The sequence below is a fragment of the Pseudonaja textilis genome, chromosome 1 (genome assembly GCF_049901715.1).
Source record: "Pseudonaja textilis isolate UNSWEBS1 chromosome 1, rPseTex1.2, whole genome shotgun sequence".
Lineage (NCBI taxonomy): Eukaryota > Metazoa > Chordata > Lepidosauria > Squamata > Elapidae > Pseudonaja > Pseudonaja textilis.
The window spans coordinates 92,655,161-92,681,267 of record NC_141990.1 but is presented as its reverse complement, the minus strand read 5'-3'; the positions used below and the strand labels follow the sequence as shown (position 1 = coordinate 92,681,267).

Here is a 26,107-nt window from a genome sequence, read left to right as displayed (position 1 = left end):
TTTTTGCTTTATTCTGTGCCTCCAATATAGAAATAGATGCTCACACCCGAAAACTTGCTAGGTATTAACTGGTTCCTAGCCGTGCCATAGCTTAGTTTTCATGCCATTTTCCCCCCTGGGGTTAAAGTTTAAAAAGTGCAGACAAACGCACCAACCGTCTGCGGAGAACGACTTTTAAAAAATCTGTTTGCATTTTGCAAGTCCGTGTGCACGCTTCCTCTTTGCGCGCACGGCATTCGCGAGGCAGTCAGCAGGCACACATACTTAGGAGCGGGGTTCCTGCCCAAGCTAGCTTGTCCCCATCCAGCCGGGGCTGTGGAGACCTGAAGGTGCCTCCCAGCCAGCGCCAGCCCGCTGTCCTCCCACCCCCTTTTCCCTCCCCCGTCTCCCTTGTGCGCGAGAGGCGCTCGGGGCTTTCCCACGCTTCCAAGACACCCGGGAGAGCTTGGCCCTGCCACCGCTTCGGCTCATTCAGCCAATGAAGAAGGGAACAGAAGCACTTGGCAAGGAGGCCTGTCACTCACTCCTCCGCTTGCTCAATCCAGTGGTTCTCCCGGGGAGAGGGGGAGTGACTTCGCCGGCTGGGCGGGGCTTGGAGCTTGAGGCTGAGCTGCACCGTGGGAAAGAGCTTCAGAAATCCGTTCGATTTCTTGGCGCCGGCTTGGGGTGGGTGGGGGTGGGGATAGGCGGGCTCAATCCAGAGACTGTCCAAAAAAAAAAAAGCCTATTCACAACCCCAAGTCCTTGCTATTTACCTCCGGATTTGGAAGCTGGACTGTCTCCTTTGGCGACGATGAAGCGACCTTGCGAGGACACTACCTCAGATAGCGACATGGACGAGACTATAGACGTGGGGAGCGAAAATAATTATTCTGGGTAAGAAAAAGGCTTTTTTCCCCCTTTAAACTTTAAGCCTGTGCTTATTCTTTCTTGCAGCTCAAGGCGGGGGGGGGGAATTTAGGAGTGCAAGTACCTCTGGTTCAGCGTCATGGACTCTGGTTGTTCCCTGTGGATGTTTGGGACAGGGACTAAGCCATTCTTGCCTTCATCCACCGGGCTGCACGTTGCTGCGTTCTGACTTCATGGCTCCTACGTTAAGACGCCCACTTCTTCCTTTATACTTTCACTTACCCTTCTGGTGCCGTTTTTCAGCCGAATTTCCAAATGCAGATGTTCACGATGATCCTGCATAAGACTGTCGTTTGGGCAGAGGAAGAAGAAAGGCAGGTAGAAAGAGTTTTTTTAAAAAAACATAGCTACCTTTTTAAGTATTGGAAAAAGAGGAAGCTATGGGTTTTATTTCGGAGCATAGTAAAGAGAAAAAGCAATAGGAAAAAGTAACACTGGAAGGCAATGAACATCTTTAGGGGTAGCAAGGGAATGAGTAGATACTATTCTGCAAGTAAAGGGCAGGGCTGTTTTTTTCCTGCGGTTACTAGATGATGTCAAAAAAGCCCTTGGATGTGGATTTATATCTTGCAAACCTTAAGTGATGTGCATTGCTGGAATTTCTACACGTGGACTTGAGAAGTGAGAGGATGCATTAGAAACCACATTGCCTGAAGGTGCTTATAAAGCTGACATATAATGTTTCAGGCAGTCCATATTTTTATCTTCTGTTTTTAAGGCTCTTTGTTATTTCAGATGCCCTTTCCATCTTTTCAGTTATGTAGTATTTATCTATAAAAGGTGCGATGGTTTGCTCCACAAGTGCCCTAGTAGTTGGAGTTGTATGCCTGGAAGCATAGTGACTAGTAGTTTGAGTTGTATGACTGGAAGCATTCTGGATTTATCTTCTAGAAAGGATGCGTGGTAAGAAATTCAACAGAAAAGGAAGAGGAAGAGTTAAAATCTCCTCTAATAACTGAATCTCTTCCTTTTCTTTATTATATTTTACATTTTATTTAAAATAAGAGAAGACACTGTTTTGAAAGATGGAACAAGGCTTGGTCAACTAACTCTTCTGTCACTGCATGATATTCTGCTTGTTTAACAGTCTTTAGACTCTGAGATGTCTGTGATCCAGTGATTGAAGAAAGGCACAGTAAGATGTGCTTATAAGAGTGCTGTCAGTCAACCTTGGAATTTTAGTTGGTTATTCAGCTACAGACATTAAAGCATCACTAGTTCCTGGAAAAGAAAAAGGGGTCATTTTTCCTTTATTTTCTTTGAAAATAGTACAATTTTAAAAGTATTATATTTTGTGCCTGTAGCATTGTAAGCCTTTTTAAATATATTGTAATTAATTATGAGAACATATAACAGTAAAATTACATATAGTTGGTTATGAAATCAATTTTATTTTTCTTCAGCTAGTATTTTTTTTCTAAGTTTGCTGAGATAGTAGTGTTTTCCACTTGTAGATCATTGTCTAGCATTATGTAGTGAATCCAAATTCCTTTCATAATGCACTTGAAATTAATCTTTATTGATTCCTTGCTTCAAAGCATCAGATAATTAATGTTAGCCAGTATAATTATATGTGTTGCATAGGTTAGTAACTCACACCTGATCACAGCAAATTAGCTAGTGCAGATTAACTGAACAATTAGTTTTAATTAAGTTACTTTATGAAAGTCTTAAACCCAATTTAGAGTAGTCTTAAAAGTCAGAAAGTAAATGTAAGTAGATTAAGGAAGTTTGTCCTAAGGGAAAATTTAATTCAAGTGAATGTAACTGAATAAAGGAGTTGTGCTAAATGGATAAGAGAAATAATAGGGTGTGACAAAGCAAGCACAGGAGTCTATAATATTGTCTAAATAGATGAATTACAAAAAATGTACACTTCATATTATATATTTGTCATGTGTGTTTATTGCATCTTTACATTTACAAACTAATTTTACATATTCATTTATAAAGCAGAATTTATGCCTCAACATGTATAAATTGAAAAATAAGTTCCATAGATTTTATTGAAATGTTCAGATTTCTATATGAAGTCTTGTTCCTAATCTTTTATACCTGGATGTAATTTCTATCAAAAAATATATGCCTTGCATTGGTCATATATTCTGCTGTATTTAAAATGCTCAGTAAAATATACAGAATAGGACTCTATCTTTCTGAGGCCACAATTTCTGTATATTTTGTAAATAAACATTTTTATTATTTCTGTTATATATGTGCCGTTTAGAGAGGAAAGGAGGCACATGGATTTTGGATTCAAGAAATGGTGTCTTAATACAAAACGCATTGTCAGCGGCAGCTTGGAGTACTCTCATATTCAGAATTTTAATAATAGGGTTTTTTTAAGTATATGATTGTCAGTTTAATTATTATTTAATGATCTCTCCTAATCACTGCCTGAAACAATTTTTAAAAAAATACACATTGTGGCTTGCTAATTTAAAAGAAATGGTGAGGGGAAATTGTTTAAACTTGTGTTTATGTTGTTTTCAGCTTGCCTTAAAGGATCCATTCTGAGGGTGGGGAGAGATTAACTCTTTGCAAGAAAAAATGTACCAATGGGATGCAATACCTGACATGCCTTTTCAACTGTTTCTTAGGCCTAATGCCAGTTCTGTGATCCGGTCAAATTCTCCTACCACCACATCTCAGATTATGGCCAGGAAAAAAAGAAGAGGGGTAAGGAATTCCCTCCAGTGTATTTGTAATGTAACATTTGCAGTTGTGTAAATATTTGCTCTGCCTATAGTTTTAATGCTTACATAAACATATGCTTTTTGTTTTTATTGGAATAGATTATAGAGAAAAGGCGCCGTGATCGTATAAATAACAGCTTATCCGAGCTGAGGCGACTTGTACCAACTGCTTTTGAAAAACAAGTAAGTGTAATAAATAAACGATCCTATATGTCATTTTGTTGTGTCTTTCATAAAGCTCATGAAAGACTGGATGTGCCCGATCTGGTGGAGCAGGTATTTCAATAAAATGTTGTGGCAAATTGATGAAAAGCAAAACTCTCCTCAAAGCTGAAAAATATTTTCATTCTTTTATTCGCTACTCCTTTGAGCAAGAATGCCTATGCTGTTTCTGGGTGGATGGGGAGAAATTTTCTATAGTGATTCCTATTGTTTTATCTGGTAAAGTTTTAAACATATGGCAAGTTGTCTTCTGGATAAATTCTGTAATAGCATTGTATTTTTCCCATTAATTTATCTAGTCCAGTTAGTATTTTAAGAGTCATAATAATTGGCTGGATTTTTTAAAAGGCATAGAAAAAAATTCTGATGTAATGTGTGTTATTCATGCTATATTTGAAACGACCCAAAACCAATATTTTAAACGGAAATTTCCCCAAAAGGTTCACACGAAATAGGACTAATATTCTACTTTAAGAATTGTCCCAGCAATCAAACAAAGTAAATATTTTCCTCTTTTATGTGAACATGCTAATTTGAAAGATACATGGCACGATGGGAAATAAAACGTTTAACATTGTTTTGCATAGTTTTTCCTTACCTTAAAAAAAACTTTAAAAACAATTAGTTCAGGGCATTTTACAAAAACTGATACAATCAGTTCAGCCTTTAATTTCTGAGTACCATGTACTTTTCTTCAAAAATATAATAAGTACCCGATTAAAAATTACAATTGTTCAGAATAAAGATTATTCTGAATTATCATAAGGAATGAAATAACTTTGGATTTGAAAGACAAATTTTATTCATCCCTCTGCCATCCTCTCTATTCCCGAAATAATTGACAATTAGCCAAAAACTCCACAAGTTGAAGAGGTGAATAAGCACCAACCCCAGATCTATGGGTGGATCCTGAATCAGCTTAGATAGCAGAAACAATTTATACTACATGTTAGAAAATAAAATAAAACTCTTGATAAGTTTGTGAAGTAAAGAAAATAATGATTTCTTAACTATGGTAATTTTCAATAGTAGGTTAGGAGGTTTTGGGTACATCGTCAATTCTGGTTATGACTTAAACCTCAGAAAATAGAGGATTCAATAAATCAGCAGTTTCAATTATTTAGAATTCTATCACTAGACAATTTACAGCATAAATGTCTGTATTAGAATACATTTTTAATGATAGGTTTTCTGCCTTTGCCCACAAAAAAGAAATGCTATATCATACCTAGTGATCAACCTATATGCAATCAACATGTGATCTATGTGATCCAAAAAGATCTTCTAACTGAAAAAAAAAAGAACTTCCCTTACTTATTGAATAGGTCTTTCATCTGTTATGTTAGGTAGAGATTATAGACTTGTATTCTGAGATATTTAGAAAGTCATAGGTTAGGGACTGATATTTTAGGAAATGTATGCCTTATACTTTAAAGCTGTAAGGATATATAAGAAAATATAAACTACCATTAGAAATATTTGTGTTTCAGTTTGGAACATTTACTATAGATTATTTCACTTAGTGAGTGAACATGAATTTTGCATTGTAAGTAACTTAATAAGATCTTACATCCTGCTTTTAAGACTTTCAGTTCAGCCACATATTCCATATACTCCACTCAATTTCACCACAACTTTTGCTTCCTAATTTTCTTTAGCAAATAGCTTTTAACATTTTTTTATCTAATGAGCGTCCTTTGTATTCATTATTCTAGGGTAGTTACATTTTCTTTTATATCAGTGTTTATATCTATTTTTGATGTATTTCCGGAAAAGTCACAACCACGGTGGGACCTCCCCATTATTTTTCCAGTTGATCCCATTTTAGTTCAGCTACTATTGGCATTTACCTCCTCACTTTGTAAGGGAAGTGGTGCCCCACTAAGAAAGCTGTACCATTAAAAATACAATAAATATTGTGGCTTAGGCCTCAGATCACTTTCTCTCTTGTGTTCTTTGACTCAAGTAGAAAGTGGTGGCTTATTTTATGGTTAGAGAACAGATTGTACACAGAATGTAGATATGAGGTAATAAACTAACTGTAACTTTGTAAAATTGTAAAAAATTAACAACAAATGTGTAAAACTTCATTCCTGGCGGCCTTGCTTTATCTTGAGCAATTTGCAAAGGGGTCTATTTTGGAGGTGTTTTTGGTCAGTCAAAGAAACCAGGACAAGAGCCAACAGTTATTAATTACGATACATTATTTACTTTTATAAAATCACAAACATTGTAAAACAAGGCTTTCTAAGACCTTGGAAATGACTTGGAAACAAGTAGTTATAATTCTGCACTATATGAAAAAGATCAATATTGAGAAGAGGACAAAATGTAATTTGAGGAATAAAGGCTAAACTAAATTTTAAAAAACAATTTAAATACCAGCACACATGTGTGCATGCGCGTACACGTTATAACAGTAAAATTTAATGTAAATAAGATCCTTTTGAATTTTTAAATAACCCGAAACCAGATCATTATAGCTGCTTTATCTTGATCTAAAATGGCTGTTTATTTTAATTGTATTGCTATGGAAAGTTGATATAATCTCATCCAAAGAAATGTTGCATGTCTATTCTGTACTGGGGGTATTACTTGAATATTCATTTGCAAACTTGCATGATTTCCAGTTACATTTAGAAGAGAAAGTTATTACTAGTTTAACGCAAAACTTTATGAAATTATGCAATAAAATGAGACAATGAAAGATATTGGATAGTTAATAGAAAGAAGGAACTTTAAATGGCATCATCACTAACGGGAATGAGTTAGAACCAGTTTCTTAACTAATGGTACTAAATTATTATTAATATCCAAAACATGCTAGATTAGGAGGTTTTTCGCTTATTGGTATATTTAAGTAGGGAGAAAATGATTAAAGGTTTTTCCCAACTTGCACATGACCTCCAGAAAAATATGCCAAGACACTATCTTTCTTTGCTTGTTTTCCCAAGATATGTCCCATTATTTGATCCTATGAATGAGACAGGCTTAATCGTGTCCTGGTGCTTCAGGTGTGTTTCCCCCATTATTCCAACTCTAAAGGGAGCCCTTGGTGTGAAGTTTTCCTCCACCAGGAAATATTGCCATCATTTACTGCAGTTTCTATTTCTTTCATTTGGTCATATAAAGAATCCATCGTGGATTTTGCAAATGTTTTGCATAGGGTTGTATGCTGAGTCTGATACTGAGCTATATAGCTCTGCTCACTATATTATCATTGCTTTTCCACTCTCCATACAAGCACATGCATTTATATATGTCATGTTATGCAGTGTGATATATAGTGCTTGTGTGTAATAGTAAAGTCTGGAATACAGATGCTCAGTAGAAGAATTAAACTGAGACTGCTCTAATGGTTGGGAAAATTGAAACCATAAGATGGAGCTCAAAAGGGAGGATACCAAATCAAAGCACACAGTACTTTTAAGCCTTTATTGTTTGTGCCTCTTATCTCAAAGGGAGCTGCCAAATTAGAAAAAGCAGAAATCCTGCAAATGACGGTGGATCATTTGAAGATGCTCCAGGCAACAGGAGGGAAAGGTAAGGAACTGATTTTCTAATGAGAGCAGGGGTAATCTTTGCAAACACTCCTGGCATTTCTAGATTAAAGGAGTGGAAATTGGTGCTCAAGGCAGGGTTGAACTCATGGGAAAGAACTACTGGGACAAAAGGAGCACTTGACCCTGAGCTTGTGCTGGCTTTCATAACACTGTGGGAGAGTAAAGACTCCATTCAGAAGCAGTCCAGTCAGAGATCTATTTGGGGTTTCCAAAGAGCACAGCAATCGGCACAAGAGAGACAAAACAAATACCCCAAACATAAACAAAAAGGGCTGCGGCCACTATTGTGAGGCATGAAACAAAACCAAATTTAAAATTCATTATGCAGTTGCTATACCACGGGAAGTGGATCCAGAGGAAACTTTCCGTATTGTTTATGCATTGGCCTTTGTTCTAGAAAGAATGTTTTCCATGAAAAATTAGACTGCGCCGTTCATAACCAGAACAACATCTAAGTTTGCATCTTCTGGGTGTGGGTTAGCTAAAGAGGAAACTCAATATGACTGGGAAAAAGGGGGGAAAGATCCACCGTAGGTCCTGACTTTTTTGTGGGCTGACACGTTTCTCTTGTAGAATTGGGAATGTAGTACAGAATGTGGCTTTATGTGGTTTAGAGAACAGTTTTGAAATGTTTTAAACACTCAAAAAATAAATGTATGACGTGCTTTGAACACTCCACAGATGATGATGATGATGATGATGATTTGTGGATCAGGGCTTGATCAGAATCATTTAGGAGCAGTTTTTAGTTTTCATTGCTGCAATTACATCTCTCTATTCCATAATCTTGTCTTGTTTTTCATAAGGTTTATCAAATCTTACGAAGAGTGGGGGCAAAACTAATACACATAAAGGAGATATGCTTCGGCGATTCTTTTTGACAATTTGCATAAAGGCAGTGTAAAGAATGCATCATCTCTGCAATGTTTACTGTATTTCTAAAACTGGGTATTTTCAAGCTAATTATATTTCCTTGTGTAGCTTGTCTGTGAAGAAGGGGATTTATGAATTTCATTAGTCTAAGCAGCAATCATTTTATCATTATTTTTTAGAATTATTTTCTAGAAATTATGGCTATCCACCAGCTCGTTCATGTGATTTCCATTCTTGCTAACAGAAATGATTGCAAAGAGTTGTATTACTAGTTTCCACCTGCGAATTTATGATCATATTGGGCTCCTTTTCCCATATTAGAAAAGGATAACATGTGATATATGTATTTGAAATTCCATTGGTTTAACTTCTGAGTAAGCTGCATGTTTAGGGTATAAAAACGGGGGGATTTGAAAACAAGAAACAAAAGTGCTATATAAATAGCTACAAGTGAGACATTGGTTTTTTAAATTTATTTTTCTTTTCTAGTATTTCTGGGGACACAACTTAGGCTATGATTCTGTAGGGAGGGATCTATGATTCTCTATGCCATGTATCCTCTTGAATTAAGTAAACTTAATACATAGGTAAAGGGAAAGGTTCCCATCGCACATAGGTGCTAGTCATTTCCAGCTCTAGGGGGCAATGCTCATCTCTGTTACAAAGCTGAAGAGCCAGCGCTATCTGAAGACGTCTCATTACTAAATGCCGAAGGCGCATGGAACGCTCCTATCTTCCTACCAAAGTGTTCCCTATTTTTCTACTTGCATTTTTACATGCTTTTGAACTGGTAGGTTGGCAGAAGCTACGACAAGTAACAGGAGCTCACTCCGTTATGGGGTGCTAGGGATTCAAACCGCCAAACTGTCAATCTTTCTGATCGACAAGCTCAACGTCTTAGCCACTGAGTCACTGCGTCCCTTCTTAACACATAGCTTAGTCCTAATCCATGATAGTACATTGATTGCTGCTTTACATAAAAAGTGACTAGGCTTCTGCTAGTGATTTGGAACATAGCAATTAGTGTACAAAAATAGTAGAGTTTGACAAAGAAAGACAACTCAATTAATTTTCAGGAGTTGATACTTTGTTTAAAAGAAGCCATTGAGAATTGTTTAAGCCCTATTCTTTTAATAGCAGGAATGTGTAATCAATTTTTTTCAGAATTACCTTTTTTGGAGGAAACTAGTTTTAGATCTACTTCTCATTTTTATTGCTTTAATAAAAATATTGCTATTGCTTCAGATTCACTTAACTGTGTTGTTAATTTAACAGCTGCAGTGATTCATTTATGAAAGGTCGTAAAATGGGACAAAACTCACTTAACAAATTTGTCATTTAGCAATATAAATTTTGGGCTCAGTTGTCATTGTACGTTGAGGACTATACTCAATTTAATAGTGTTTGTAAGTATTTGATGCAGACATGGGCTTTTATTAGTTACAGGGTCAAAAGCATCATAGTAGAAGTACAATTTTAAATAAACCAATTTTTTTAAAAATATTTATCCCTAAGATGTCAACTTTACCAGGTTAATTTACAGGCCATCTTCACAAACCTATTTCAGAACTAAAATATGTATTCCAGCCTGTGCTTTACAAGAAAAACCAAAGGAAGAATCTGATAGTTAAATATATTTTTTCCTCTGTGTTACAGGTTATTTTGATGCTCATGCTTTGGCCATGGATTTCATTAGCATTGGGTTTCGAGAATGTTTAACTGAAGTTGCAAGATACCTGAGTTCTGTGGAAGGTCTGGACACGGCAGACCCTCTACGAGTCCGACTAGTTTCCCATCTCAGCTCGTGTGCTTCTCAGAGGGAAGCCGCTGCCATGACCTCTTCCATGGCGCATCATCACCATCCACTGCACCCTCATCATTGGGCAGCTGCTTTCCATCATCTCCCTACGGCTTTATTGCAGCAGAATGGATTACATCCCTCTGACGTCTCCCCCTGCAGACTCTCCACAGCCTCAGAAGTGCCTTCCCACGGTTCAGCTCTTCTCACCGCCACTTTTGCCCATGCCGATTCCACCCTCCGAGTGCCCTCGGCGGGCAGCGTCGCTCCTTGCGTCCCACCACTTTCTACCTCTCTCCTCTCGCTTTCTGCCACAGTGCATGCTGCAGCAGCGGCAGCAGCTCACAGTTTCCCTCTGTCTTTCGCTGGAGCATTCCCAATGCTCCCCCCGAGTGCTGCAGCGGCCGTGGCAGCTGCTACAGCTATTAGCCCTCCTTTATCTGTTTCGGCAACTGCTAACTCTCAACAACCTGGCAGTAATGGAAACACTAAACCCTACCGACCTTGGGGTACTGAAGTTGGAGCTTTCTAGATTTTCCCTTCTTCTGCAGCTAGAACAGAAAGCTCTTGCACAAAGCTTAGATGATGAACAGCTCAAGGAGCCAGACGGATGCTCAAGGCACAATAGAGAAAGAGTGAGCAAAATCTGCCATAAGAATCGTCAGAATGGAGGTTTTTTTCTACTTCGCTTGAATCAGACCTCATACTGGATGACAGTGGTCTTCAAATGATATCCTGTGTCACCATTAATGTTCTTGCTATGCATTTTTATTTGCCAAGGAAGTGGTGGAATATACTTCACAAAATCTTCCTGAAAAACAAACGCTGTCCTAAATGCTTAAGTGCTTGCCCTGTTCTGAATAATCAATGTGTTTATATGTGTTTCTTTGCATTCACCACCCCGCCCCAAGCTAAACCACCAGGCAAGCATAAAAAATGAAGCCGGAGAAGAAACAATAGAATTTGAAATTGGATAATAAGATCCAGAATAGGGATACAATTTCTGAATAAATACTTCTGCGCATAGTAAGGTGGCAGTCCTTTAGCATCAGTGGGACTGCACCAAACTAAGTGTATGCAGAGTTGAATTTTAAGAAGCTGAGATTGTATATACTTAATCTCATCTAGTTTATCTTCATTGTGCAGATCTATCAAATGTCGACAATGTAATCTTGATAAAAGCACTAAACTTTCAGTGTGGTTTAAGAAATTACAAGCCTCCCGGCACTTTCTGTAAAACTATTGGTGTCAAATTATGCCTAAGTGTGCATAAGTTGACTACCAGTTCTATACTGATGCATTCTGATAAAGTCACAGCTGATATGTTTGGTTCATTTTTGCAAGCTGGGAAACAGCTTCCTTTAGAGTCTTTTTTTTTTTTTTTGGTCACAGAAAGAGGTATAATTAAATAGCTACAATACTTTACCCTTTGGCCATTTTCTTTTCTTCCATTCAATCATATCTGATTGAAAACTGGCTTTCATTAGAGCTCAGTTTGGTTCTCTTTGGCCATACGTACCCGAAAAATTAGAGCAATTGCATTCCAGGAGATCTGGAAGGAGCTAGACCACCAAAGTAGTAGCCTTGTAGTAGCAGCAACGTCGAACCTTTGGGTTACTTTCTGTTGCTGCCATTTGGTTTCCTTTTTTTTCTGTTCTTTTTTTGTACGGGTTCAATTCCCAACCCAGAAAATGTTAAGTTACGTTTTTTTTTAACTACCCATACAAGCAGTACTATAAAGATGTTTTGCTTTGTTGTTATTATTATTATTACAGCAACATGAAATAACACAAGTATTTTTATTCATTGACTCAAGAGCTAGAGTTAATGATGGGGGAGGGCAAGTTAAATGAAAGCACAGCATGTATTATGCACTTCATTTCTCTGCTGTGTGGAGAAAGCAATAAACAGAATGTTAAACATTATACAAATGTACTTTTAAAATATGTGTTTTAAAAATACTGTTCCTAGTTGGAGGAGGGGCAAACTGTTCATTATTTTGGTAACCCTTTTTTCTATGCAAAAGTTTTTATGTATCACTTATTAAATGAAGTCTTTTTTTGACTGACTTCCAGATATTGTCTTGATGTGGCCAGTGAAAGGGAAGAAATTAAATGTATTAAAAGTTAATGCAAATCAAGATGGTGGTGGCTTCCTGGAGAAGTGGCCTCATGTTACACAACTAAAAGTGCACACAATCTCACTTAAGGTTCTATTCAATTTAGTTTCTTACATGTGTGGTAAAATTATGCTAAAAACAATTCACATCAATACTAACTTGGGGCTAAATAAGTGATAAGCACACAATCACCCATTACATGTTTGCTAAGTTGATGCAAGTGGAAACTACAGTGATCATAACCTGGAATGGGAAAGTCATAATGTTAGACTGCAACTTTTGTTCCTATATTAGTCTACCTCCAAAACTTTTTTTTTCCTTTTCTGAAAAAAAGCTGCTGCCATTAATAGTAGTTTTCTTCTTGGGGCGAAAAGCAACTGCATGGAGCTTGATCTGAATTAAGGAGAATTAGATCCAGTTTCCCTCTACTACTTGGTCCCATGTCCTCATCTTCACTCCAGCTGCCCCATGAGGTTTATAATTGCTTTTTAGTCTATCTTCCAGTTTGTCTTTATACTGAATGAAATTGTGCTTAAACTTATCCGTCATAGCCTAATGTGTGAGTAGCGGCAGCTCTTGAGAATTTCTATATCAAAAAAATTAGATACAGAGCCATGCAAAGCAAACAAAAAAAAGTGTTCACATTTATAGCTCGTTATAGATTAGCCAATCAAAACAAAAAATACCTTCCAAGAACCCAGGTCAGGGTTTTCAAGGAGCTAGAAAGTTATAGGAATGTTTCCTGCAGTCTTATAGGTATAAAATATATTAGCTCCAACATTAAGGGATTTCACAAGTGATGGGCTCTGTTTCTGCTTGTTATTAAGTTAGTTAAGGAACCTTAGGAGGGATCAGAGAAGAAAATGATCTACAGGACATTGGAATATCCTTGTTTCATCGTTCGTCTGTTTTGGCTTTTTCTGTCTTACTATAGAACTGTGATGGTGAACCTATGGCACGTGTGCCACAGGTGGCATGCTGAGCCATTTGTGTGGGCATGTAAGCCCCAGCCAAATTTACCTACACTGTGCAAGCATGTTCCTCCCAGCTGATTTTCGGCCTGTTTGAGGCCATTTTTGCCCTCCTGGAGGCTTGAGGGAAGCCTCGAGAGACTGAAAAACATGCCTTCCGGAAATATCAGAAGTGCCGAAATGGACCTGTTTTCAGCCTCCAGAGGCTTCCCTTGAGCCTCTGGGGGGGCAAATTTGGGAAGGCTCCAGAGGGTGTCCGAAAATGGACACTTCCGGTATTTCCAGAAGGCCCATTTTTCGGTCTCCTGAGGCTGCAGAGGCTTCCCTCAAGCCTCTGGGAGGATGAAAACGGCTTCAAATGGGCTGAAAATCAGCTGGGAGGCGCATGCATATGCAGTGCAAGTAAGCGGACAGGGTGGGGGTGTTGCGCAGGGGAGGCAGGCCACATTGTATTGTGCTTTCAGCGCACCACAACAAAAAGGTTCGCCATCCCTGCTATAGAATATATAAGGCATTTTCAACTTATTCGCATGTCATAATCTCAGTACTTTGCTGGTCAGTGACAGTAATAAAGATTATCTGTCTACTTTCACTGGCTGTAATTCTACTTGCAGTTCATCCTGACTCTCAAAGTAGACACCTTCAAAAGAGCATGTGAGGAAACTATTTCTCCCAAGTGTCTATGGAGATTCTCAGTCATCCAGGTCATAGTTGTCACAAAGATGCTTTTTCAAAAGTAAACTGGACTGTTTTGCCTGAGGAAGATGACATTTCACTTCTCAACCAAGAAGCTTCATAAGTTATGACTGGATGGTGGGGGTTGGAAGGATAAATTCTGACAGGATGGTGAGGTGAGGATGGAAGGGTTGTGTTTCTTTGCAGAATTTTTCAATTTGCTTTGATTCTCTAAATCGGGTGTTTCAAACTCACATCACAGCATGCGTCATATGACATTGGGACTTTTCCCCTTCGCTAAATTGGGCGTGGCCAGCACATGACACATCTGGCCTGTGGGTGGGGAGTTTGACAGCCCTGCTCAAGATATTGCTGAATTTTAGTTTCCAGAATAGTTTATGATTAGTCATGCAGGTTAGATTGTTGAGAATTGTTCTGGAACATAGGGGTTACAGTTTTCTACTCTAGATATAGAAAATCACCTATCGGGAAGAATATGCTGTTCAGAAGGAGCCAGGCATTATTTTTAATCATTGGGAAAGGGAGAAGAATATGGCTTCTGGATTTCCAACCCCCCCCCCCCACACACACACACATGTTCCCCCACAATTGCCAGAAGCGGCCTATATTTTGTTCTGTGTAACAAAATATCGAATGGTTTTTATTTTTGAAAAGGCAACTGGACCAATTTTTTTGAGGAAGATTTTTTGCCTCCTATCCTGAAAGCTTCATCAGTTGTATTGGATGGTGTTAAAGATGTGAGGACTGTTACTGATAATTGAGTTTAATTGTGTGTGTGTGTGAATGATAGATTCTGACAGGATGAGGTGTATGGAAAGATTGTGTTTTCTATGCAGTCAACTGGTCTTAACATTCTCTGAGAGTAACTTGGGGTTTTATCTGTGACCAGGATAGGAAGCGAAACATTATCTTATTTCTCAAAAATTCAGTCCTGTTGCCTTTTCTAAAATAAAAACCACTTTTGATGTAACGGTAATCTGGATGACTGGAATCTTCATAGACAAAATGTTTTCTGTGTGTTTCCCCCAAGGATTATTTGAGGAGGCTGGATGTGTGTTGCATCTGTGCTTGAATCCTTGTTGTTCTTGTGTACTGGGAAGTGCAGAGCAGACTGCTTCTGCTCTACACGACCAGCAAGGAAGAAGGAAGATGACTTAGAGTGGAGGAATTGGTAGTATTCTGAGTAGCTGCCCAATTTAATCTTCCATAGGGAAGCACTGGAATTCAATCTTTCTTTTGTTGTCTCTTCCCACCAAATTTAGTTCTTGTTTATTTTGTCAGTTATTCTGCTCATGAATGGATGGACAGAGTCCAAACCCTAAACACAATATCTTCCCAATAAATCATTTTCTAACATGTCAATGTTAGGAAAGGCATGGGGAACATGGTTTCTGGAATTCTTTCAATCCTTTCATCAGATGTGACCATAGGAGAAGTCTATATTTCTCCTGTGAAATGCAGTAGTGTGTTGTGTCTGTTGGTGTTTGTGTGTGCGCTTTGGGAAGCACATAGCTGCATATGCTCCATTCTGAATCGGAATAGTTTCAAGATTGCCTCCCCATCAGGATGCATTTTCTGATCTGATTTGGGTCACTTTCAAACTCAATCCTCCTCCTAATAGCTTCTTCACTTAGACCAAATTCTGCCCCTATCTGTTCAATTTTCAAAGCCTGATCCTGCTTACAGGTAGATAGAATTCTGGGCCTGCTTACATAGTTTTTCTTCCTGATGTCTCCTAAGTTGGAACAAATGAAAATGGAGTGATAACCAATGTTAGCAATTATTCTTAGACCTTGGAGATCAATTATCCTATGCTAGCAAGAATTCAATGTGCATATATATTGATAAGAAAATAATGGGGAAAGTTTGGTGTGAATGATGGGGTTAGAACTTTCTCTGTAGCACTCCCAAATTAAAAAAGCAACAACAAATCTATTCCTCTTCCACAAAATAAGGCCGGTTCTGCTGTTCTTTTATTTCTTTTCTTTATCCTAAAGAGTCCAGAAAACAGATCATGATGTTCTAGAACAGATGGCCAAGGTAACTAGAAACTTGGAAAGTTACCCAGCCCTTAAAGCTATTAAACTAGAGAAGGTGAATTGATCATTACCACAATATTGTACTAATCAACTATAAAAAGTATTTTTTTATTCCTTCTCAGTAAATGCTGCATAGAAATTGGAAGCTAAAAATGTATACAAGCTTGTTATATCCATATATTTTAACTGATTTGTACAAGTTATATTTTTTAATCGTTTGAGGCATAACGTGTGAAAACAATTTTTTAAACATCTATTGAAAAAAAGAACAAGATACCTTTCTTTAAAAAAAATACAATGCAAAAAAATATAGCTGCAGGCTGCAGCAGACATGAAGGAAAATACAGTATATTTGTCTACTCCAATTAACGTGGCCTTTAAATATTTCAGTATTGCTTGCCAACGTCTGGTCAGCCATACATGGATGACTCATACTAGTAAATCACTATTCACCCACAATGTGCTTTTCTGAGAATATAAGGATTATGACACTCATTGCTTGCTGGCCACTGACAATTATATGAAGCAATCTTAGCAATAAACCTAAGCATTATCTTGCTCAACATTGACCAATTCTCACACTATGTTGAAATTGAAGGATACCGAAAAACACAAGTAGGAACTGTTAAGTTAAAAAAAAAAAAGTAACACTTTAACAGAACAATGGAAAGCTTGTTTTCCAAGCAGTGCCCTTTTAAGGTGAAAACTATTTTACGATGTATAAAAGATTGTACAGATTGAACCAGAGAAATATCAGTGTTACCTATGACTTGAACAAGTATTAACTAATGTAAAGTCTTCTTAGCGAGAGTGAGATTTAAGCCCATGCTTAACTCAAACTTTGGGAGGGAAAAACAACATGCTTAACGGTCTCTTTGGAAAAATACACAATGGAACTTGAAGACGTTTGAATCAACTGGACATTGCCCAACATTCATCTGTAATATAAACAGACTACAGCTTTGTTGATTTTGCATCTCCACTTTTCATGCCTACGCACAGTTAAAGACAAATGTGTGTTCATTCCTCATACGCCTCTACAGTTAAGCTTGTCACAAAAGAAAAGCATTTTTTTAAAAAAATCCTTGCAATGGGATTTTCAAACTGCAGCCAAGTCAAATGATCTGGATTTGTAGATATCCAGGAAAGTGGGCATCGGGATTCTCCGAAGTAGCTAGGCTTTTCTATAGAACTTTTGTGCAATAAGAACTTGTGCATAGTACAGAGCTGTTCAAAAGGAATTATGGAAAATATAGTAGAATTATCTATAGGGTTGCTCTAAAGAAGAGGGCGTTAACTTATTCTCCAAAGCACCTGTAGGCAGGATAAGAAATGACTCAAGGAGAGAATCAACCTAGAACTAAGGAGAAATTTCCTGACAGAACAATTAATCAGTGGAATTATTTGCTTCCAGAAGCTGTGGATGCTCAATCACTGGAGGTTTTAAAGAAGAGATTGAACAAGTATTTGTCCCAAATGGTATATGGTCGGTCTCCTACTTGTGCAGGGGATTGGGCTAGAAGATCTCCAATGTCTCTTCCAACTCTGTTATTGTGTTCTGTTGTCATTAAATTTGAATGTGCTATAAATATATGCCCTGGCTTCTGGTGGATGTGCCTTCATCAACAAAGGAGTGTTATAAATGTACAGATGTAAATGTTCAATACATCTAGCACCTTCATAGTGGTGCTTTCATAGTGATGCTGAGCATTTGGCTACAGGTAAGAGCCTATCTTCCTTTACATATACTGTGAGCATGACAGAATATTATTAAGAACAGTCTTCATATCTTTGCTGTATAAAAGTGTGAATTGCACAGATTTTTTAATAAAGTCATAAATTAAAAAGTTGGCAGACATTTTTATAGCTAAACAATATATTCTAAAATAAGAACTAATGCAATGACTGGTGAAGATTGTAGCAATTGGATTTGGACTGTGGCTGGAAAAATTAAATGGAAATCTATACAGATTTGCAAGCATGAGAGATTGGATTGGGGGAGTAAAAGTAGCAATGCTTGATCACTTGAGGAAAAGTGATTTATATTTTTCAGACTAGCTTCATAAATTTGCTCCTAGATAATCAAACACAGCAAAGAGATCATGTCTCTGCTCTGAATTGTTTGCGAAGGAGTAAATTCTGAAAGTGAATAGCATCAAGGCACAACAATATTCAGGTTGATGGGATAAAAAAGCCATCTCTGAAATCTATCTCAAAAAGTTCCAAAGCAGTTTATAACAATATATAAGATGCTAACATTATGCAGTTATTAAAACTATCAAAAGGTACACTTTAATTACAACTGTAGGCATTTATAAAATATATAGGACTTCACTAAAAAGTATAGGTGTGCGCGCGCGTGTGTGTGTATCCTGCTCTAATAGTTCACATAAGATAGAAATGGAATCCTCTACCTAAGAACTTGTAAGTGTATTTTAGGGACATCGGTATTCTACTGAAATAGCAACAAAGATAAGTTTGCATCACTTTGACAATAAGACATGATCTTGCCCTAGTCCAGTGTTGCTTATTCCAGTTGGCTCTTCAGTCCAGAACACTTTCCGACTGTCAGCCAATTTACACTTTAATTCAAGATGCCATGGATCAAGCTCTGATGTATTGCAACAATGTGTGGACAATAGCCATGAGCTCTGTCCTCTAAAGTTTCAAAATGATAATTGTCCAAAGTTCTTTTTCAGAAGGAAACTCCACATAGATATTGCCTAAACCTCCTAAATACATCTAAGAAACCAGTATCAATCTTACCAAGATACTTTTTCTGGGTTTCCAGTTGTATTTTTGCATCCTTTTAGTTTTCCAAAATCTGAGTTTCTCTTCTTCTGAGCGTAAGAATCCCCCCATTATTAATGTGAAAATCTGCAGCTGTATTTCATTTGTAAAATGAAAGGTTCTGTGGCACAAATCTTTCTAAAAAGTTGTGTTATTTAAAAACTTCCCCCCCTTCCCCTGATTTTGGATATACAAAGACTAGTTGAGACTTTTTCTCATGTTTAAATGTGGTGCCTATTATTAATTAATAAGTTCCAGATTTGTATTTGTGCCACATGTAGCTTGAAATTCACCATTGGTGCTTTGAATGGCCCTCTGAAATGGACTGGTAGCTAGTTAAGTTCTCAAGCAATGGCATATGTTCAAGATTATCCATCACTGTAATGTGAAGTACCAGTTTTCATCAGAAAGAACCAATTGTATTTTTGAAATTTTTTCAAAGTGGCTATTGTGGTAGTCTTTTACAACAAAAACAAAACAAGAAACCCAAAGTGGCACCTTGAAGACTACATGTTGTTACAAATCTCTTTATAGTTTTTGAATAGCCCTCAAAGCAAGCCAATCTTATTTTACCAGGCCTAGATAACTAAGAGTTGCAGTGGGCTAGAGATTAAGATGTTGGGCTTTTCAACTGGAAAATTGGCAGTTCGATACCCAAGTACCACATGATAGAGTGAGATGACATTCCTGCCCCAGCTCCTGCAAACCTAGCAGTTCAAAAGCATGCAAATACAAGTACTGAAATAGATGCCACTTCCATGGAAAAGTAACTGTGTTTTGTGTGTCTTGATGTATGGTCAATGTTGGCCACATGCAGAGGTGGTATTCAGCCAGTTCTGACAGTTTCTGGAGAACCGGTAGTGGAAATTTTTGAGTAGTTCAGAGAAGCCATAAATACCACCTCTGATTGGCCCCACCCCCATCTATTCGCTGCCTCCCGAGTCGCAGCTGATTGGAGTCCCAGCTGATTGGCTTCTTTTGTTGCCCTGCTCAGGAGAATGGAGCTGGAAAGCTAGTGGGGTGGAGAGGGTATGGGGATTTTACAGTATTCTTTCCCTGCCATGCTCACCAAGCCAAAGCACACCCACCAAGCCACACCATATCCACCAAGCCACGCCCACAGAACCAGTAGTAAAAAAAATTGAATACCACCACTGGCCACATGGCCACTGAAGTGTTTTCGGACAACACTGGTCTCTCAGCTAGGAAATGGATATGAGCACTTAGTCAGACCCAACTGGACAGGGGAAGCCCTTACTACTGGTATTACCTTTTAGATAACTGGCGAAGATATGATCTGCTTATTTCTAACCAGAAGTCCTTTGTGTTACACAGCAGCTGATCTCCAAGAACTCCGAATAACATGGTCCTACAATTTAGGATAATTTTAATAACCCCAGCTTATGTACTGTTAATAAAACAGAGAGGTTCCTGGTTCTTCACTGGGAAGAAAATATATATCAGGGCTGGGATAGCCAAGTCAAAATTTCCTTTACATTTTATTTCCAAAAATGTTTATTACTCACACAAATGTCTTATTGTTTTTATGCAATATTTATTTTATAAACTGTTTTAAACATAAGATTCAGATATGAAATCTGATCCCCCCCACAACCAAACCTTCATTACTATGCCAAATCCTTGTGATTTGAAAGAAACAAAAATGAACAGGTTTTCTGAGGAGGCAGCAAATCAGAAGCTTGCATTATGGGAGTAGTGTGCCCCCTTCTGGAATATTCCAATTTTTTTTTTTACTAGAAATCCAGCAAATGGCTCTCGGGATACTTTTTTGCTATCAAAGAAGAGAACACAGAAGAAAGCCTTAGCCTTTAAAAAACACCACCAAATAAAGTTATAATTTGTATAATAATAGCCATCATTATTCATTATGCTGTACAGAATATATGGCAACCAAAAAAATTAAAATCTAGCCTTTGCTAATCTGACCTTCCTTAAAGCTTGCTAAACTTCTAAAAAGGCCCTAAAATCTTCTGGGATTATTTTAATGTGCCTTGCAATGTGTACCTTTGAAAACATGTAAACACTTCAGCTGGAACAAAGAGTGGCTATAATACTGTATGGTTATGACTAAGTTAGCTCACTGCTGCTGCAGCTATAGCTGCCAAACCTCAGAGACAACAAAGTGTGGATTGTGTATTTTGAAAAGGCTGTTTCCCAATATTGCATTATTATGAAACATACAAGTGAAGGCCTTTTAAAGAGAAGTTTATTGGTGTTTTGCTACTATATGCTGGGTATTTAACTTTTATCTTACTTACAGAAACTTTTTTAAATTGCAATATGTATGTATATGTTTTAAAGTACACATAAATACAATAAAAACCTGGAAGCAATTGTAAGAACTGTGGATACTAATGAATTGAAGGCAGTGTGCAATTAATAAATACAACTTAGCACAAATAATTAAAATGGAAAAACATAAAAAAGTTTAAAATGTTAAAAAGTGTTATTTCTCCATCCTAATTAACTCCATGCATATTTGACTCCAATCACCAGCCATCACTGGGTTTTCTGGTTTTCTCATATACCATGCAGTATGTACAAAAGCTGCATCAATTTACAAAGATAGATTTCAATTCAATATCGTTATGGAAAGATGAAATAAAATATAAATATAGTCCAAACCACAACAATTAAAGTTCCAGTGAATCCATGCTTCTCATTCCCAATTTTTGGCACCTGGAAACAACATTTTTGTTGGAGATTTCCTGATTAACCTCATGGAGAATCACTCCATCTGGGATTTGATCATGGTTTTTGTTGGGTCTCATGAAAAACTCATGCAATATCAACATGATGATGATTTCATAGAAAAGACTTCCTGTGTTTCAGGATGCAGTTGTACAGTGAAAGCTTCTTTTTGAACTTTTTAACTTTATAAGAAAAAAAACCCCAAGCTACACATTATACACTATTGTCCCAAACAGAAGAAAAGTAGATTTCCAGGGATCCTAAGTTTAAAAATACTAGTTCCCTGACCGGGAATCGAACCCGGGCCGCGGCGGTGAGAGCGCCGAATCCTAACCACTAGACCACCAGGGAACTCTGAGTCATTTTTCTTCTTTTCTGTAAATCAATCTATCTAAACTTTTGTTTTGTTTATGTTAATATATTTATTAGTATACTTTCCTGAATTCAATAGCTTTTCAATCGAAAAGGCCAGTTTGCACCAAGCTGATGGCAATTGAACCGCAAAACATTATTGGTTTTGTTAAAAACCCGCTATCTTCTTCTTCCTCTACGTTCTCTTGCCCTGCATCTTGCCTTTAAGGAAAAAAAAAGAGAGAGAAGGCGGACCCCATTACTTGGCTGAGTTGATGCTCAAACTGAAAATTGCGGAAAAACCAGCAATTCTACAGAGCTGACTGCAAATGGCACATTAAAAACAGTGTATGAAATGTACAGGATTGGGACTGATATATTAATAAAAAAGGAGAGATGTGAATAGCAGAAATTCTTGGATAAGATGACCTCAAAACTGAAAGCCGCAAGGACAAGTTCAGTAGACTTCATAAATGACTATTAATTCCAGAAAACATTAAGACAAGGAAGCATAAACAGGCTCTGTGGTGGTTACACAGGCAAGAGATTCAAAACTCCAGGGAAATGGAGACTGTATGCCACATTTAAAGTGATTCAAGGAAAGTTGTGCTCTACTGACTTGCCCATAGTATTAAGATGCTTTCTGCATCTTGCAATCAGTTACATACAATAGAGACTTTACACCAGATATGTTTCTCTTAATCATTTTATGTGGGGTAAAGGGAGTGTGTTTAGAAAAAAAACAATAGAGCAGGGGTCTTCAAACTTGGCAGCTTTAAGACTTGTGGACTTCAACTCCCAGAATTCCTCCTCCAGTCGTGTTAGCTCAGGAATTCTGGGAGTTGAAGTCCACAAGTCTTACACTTCCATTAGAGAGTCTCTCTCTAAAAAAAATAAAGACCCGTGATTTAGGGCTCCCAGAGATTTTGGCGCCTCCAAGTGCTGAGCAAGAGTTATGACACAAAATGCAAGCTCTCCTCAGCTGGATGGCTTTCTCCTTCCAAGAGGACTGAAATAATTTGCTTTAGTGCTGTTTGGGATCCTGAAGTGCAGAGGGGGACACTTTGTGTCAAAGTGAGAAGTTCTCTTTTACAAACATATTTTGAAGCAAGCAAAGAGGCAAGAAACAGCTGTGACTTTGTCTCTTATGAGGAAAAGCCACCGAGATCAATCTACGCAAGTATTTAAGTTCAGGGCCAGATTTAGGCTAACGCTGAGCAAAAACTGGCCTAAGGCACAGAAACTCAGGTAGTGCCAACATCATCCCTTTTCTCACAAATCATTTTAAAAAGTGCAAATGTTTGCATTGGTGTCCCAATCACTCAATGTGGCCGAGGGTATAATATATCCTTCAGCCAGTACTCTACATGTGTATATACAAAAACTTGCTTCCCTAGACAATACATGGCCTCTGAGCCTTTCCTGAGGAAAGTGGGTGTGCTAAATGCCACCATGATGCATCATGCGAATGGGGCTCAAAATACTACCATATCAGACCAGTCAATTTTATCTGGCAGACAATTATTTTTAGTGGGACTTCCTTTGGGCAGATAATATATACATGAACTTAGAGCTCTTAAAAAGGCAAAATATAAAATATCATTTAAGGTTATATCCTCCTTATAGAGCCCTGAAGAGCAATACAAATGAAAATGGTTGCTTATCTCTAATCCCCAGCCTGCGTTTTCTAATGTCTAAACTATAACAGGATAACCCATAGACTTAGAACAAGATCGTTTATACAACCAGAGAAGCTTTTCGGTTTTCATTTTACACTGAAATACCAATAACTCGGTTATTAAGGTTAACTAATTTTGTTGTTTTTCCCTAGCTATGCTGCAAGCAGAGGACAATACTTTAAAGTTTTGTTTAAGTTGCTTTCTCATCTTCAACGACTTTAAAATGTGTGGACTTCAATTTCCAAAGGCATTCTGGGAGTTGAAGTCCACACATCTTAAAATTGCGGAGGGGAGAAAACATTGCTTTCAAGTAACAGAGGAAAAACAATTTATCCTGCACTAAGAATTTAGGGTGGCTATTGTTTCCTATTTTTGAAGTCATCTATATAAAGCTTAAAATCATATACATGTCTGAGGAATGTCTAATCAATTCCATGGAGTTAATTAGTTTTCTGGAAAATTGTAAAAGACTGTATTCCATTAGAAGTTTGAAATCCAAACCTGAAGAGGACAAATTTATTCTTGAAAGGAAACAACGCTGAAAGACAGAAATTGTTCACTTAAAGTAAAGAAACCTTCGAAAAGTCTAACTCTAAAGAAACCTTGCCTTTGTCACCAAGGAAGAATTGAATTGAAGCCTTTTAGTTGTGAATAGCTACGGGAAAAAAACTATTTCCCTGACCGGGAATCGAACCCGGGCCGCGGCGGTGAGAGCGCCGAATCCTAACCACTAGACCACCAGGGAAGTTGGCTGTAGCACCTATTTGCTGTACTTGTTACACTCCTATTATTATTATGTTATACACAGCCTCAATTGTTCTAATATAGGGCCAGTTTTTGCTGCTTTTAATATGTTTTTGATTTATTCTGAAGAGAAAAGTTTATGTACACCACAAACTTTTGAATGAAAGTTGGGAGGGAAATTGAACAACAAACAGAATAGTATAGTGCGCTAAGGAACAGAATATAGAATAGAATAACAGGTTTGGAAGGGACCTTAGAGGTCTTCTAGTCCAACCCCCTGCTTAGGCAGGAAACCCTACTACACCACTTCAGACAAATACATGTGCTCTGGTTAATGAATGCAAAGAGCAAAGATTTATAACAACAGAAATATTAGTATGAAAATACAGGCTATTACTTTACGTATTAATTACATATATATCCTGCTTTGTATTCAGGAGCTCAAGGTGGCATGTATGGTGCCACCTCCTCCATTGTTTTACCCACCTTGTGAGTTAGGCTGAGTGAAGATATAGAGGAATGAACCAAAGTCACCTGCTGCGTTGAGTTTCTGTGGTTGAGAATAGAGCAGAGCCTGACTTTCCACATCTGACACCTGCTAGAGGCTGTGAGAGTTTTCTTTCTGAGCAAGAAAACTTTTGTGACCAGCCACGTCACAAAGTCTATCAATGAATTGATGAATCCCTACTCCCAAAATAGCCCAGAATATGCTCTCAAAATTCAAAAGATTCCTCCTCTGGAATTACAAACATGTGTAAAAACACACTACCAGAGAGGGAGTATGATAGTTAAGGTGGGAAGACTAGAAGCGCAGTAGAGCAATTCAGCTTCAGGTCTTCTTTTGCTTTGCTGAGGGACTGGGGCTAATCGTTTTTTCACAGCTTTGCCTACTTCGTGGAAGTATTTTGGATAAATGGGAGGAAGGTTTTAAGTTCACAAATGGAAAAAAGGAATATAAATCTAAAGAAAAAATGTTAAGGCAGATTTCCCCCCCCCCCCAAAGTATCCATAAAATGGAGCAGGTTGAGTTAAAAAAACATTCCCCCCCCCCCAAATTATCCCTGGTCAGTTATGGAACAATTAAGGCTTACTCTGAAGTAATTAAATATATAATAGCTATGCTGACTAATGATATAAATCTGTAGGAATTAATATCAGTAGCTTTTTTACTGTCCATAAGCTGTTTTCCTAAGAAATATGTGTGAATGCTCTATGTTATTATTTAATGTTGATATACCAGAAACATACACACAAAGACAATACAAATACTTGAAACTGTGCGCGTGTGTAAAAAACCTTAAGCTGTGCCGCCCGGACAGCTGATAAATGCTGTGCGTTGGTGCGCAGCACTTGAAAAGCCTCTTTTTTCCTGCTTTTTCAACCTCAGCTGTGCCGCGCAAAGCAGCTGAGGTTGAAAAAGCAGGAAATAAAGGACAGGTAAGAGCCCAGGTGTGCAGGTGGGCCAAACAGCAGCAAACACAGAACCGGTTGGGTGTCTGCTGCTCTTCAGAGCTACCAGTTCTTTAGAACCAGGCAGAACTGGTAGCACCCCACCCCTGTCACAACAGTTCATTTAGTGACCAAAGTTACAATGGCACTGAAAAAAATGACTTATGACTGTTTTTCACTTATAAATGTAGCAGCTTCTCTATGGTCACGTAATCAAAATTAAAATGCTTGGCAACTGATTCATATTTATGATGGTGGCAGAATCGCAGGATTATATGATCTCCTTTTGTGACATTCTGACAAAGTCAATGGGGAAACAAGATTCACTTAACAACCATGTTACTAACCTCACAACTGCAGTGATTCACTTAACAACTGTAGCAAGAAAAGTCGTAAAATGGGGCAAAACTCATTCAACAAATAACATAAATTTTGGGCTCAGTTGTGGTCGTAAGTCAAGGACTACCTATACGCTGCTTAACAACAATAGTTATGC

The 26,107-nt window shown here is 37.8% G+C and overlaps 1 protein-coding gene and 2 non-coding genes across 3 annotated transcripts; 1 reads left to right on the top strand and 2 right to left on the bottom strand.

Annotated features, from left to right (window-relative positions):
• The first annotated feature begins 675 nt into the window (after positions 1-675).
• Positions 676-12,129, top strand: HEY2 (hes related family bHLH transcription factor with YRPW motif 2). The gene is made up of 5 exons (XM_026705456.2): positions 676-876; positions 3,510-3,588; positions 3,705-3,788; positions 7,289-7,370; positions 9,920-12,129. The coding sequence occupies exons 1-5, from the start codon at positions 794-796 to the stop codon at positions 10,591-10,593; spliced, it is 1,002 nt and encodes a 333-aa protein (XP_026561241.1). The 5' UTR covers positions 676-793; the 3' UTR covers positions 10,594-12,129.
• Positions 12,130-21,667: 9,538 nt separating this feature from the next.
• Positions 21,668-21,739, bottom strand: TRNAE-CUC (transfer RNA glutamic acid (anticodon CUC)). Its single transcript has one exon. It is a non-coding gene; the product is annotated as a tRNA-Glu (tRNA).
• Positions 21,740-24,091: 2,352 nt separating this feature from the next.
• Positions 24,092-24,163, bottom strand: TRNAE-CUC (transfer RNA glutamic acid (anticodon CUC)). The gene has a single exon. It is a non-coding gene; the product is annotated as a tRNA-Glu (tRNA).
• Between the last annotated feature and the right edge of the window lie 1,944 nt (positions 24,164-26,107).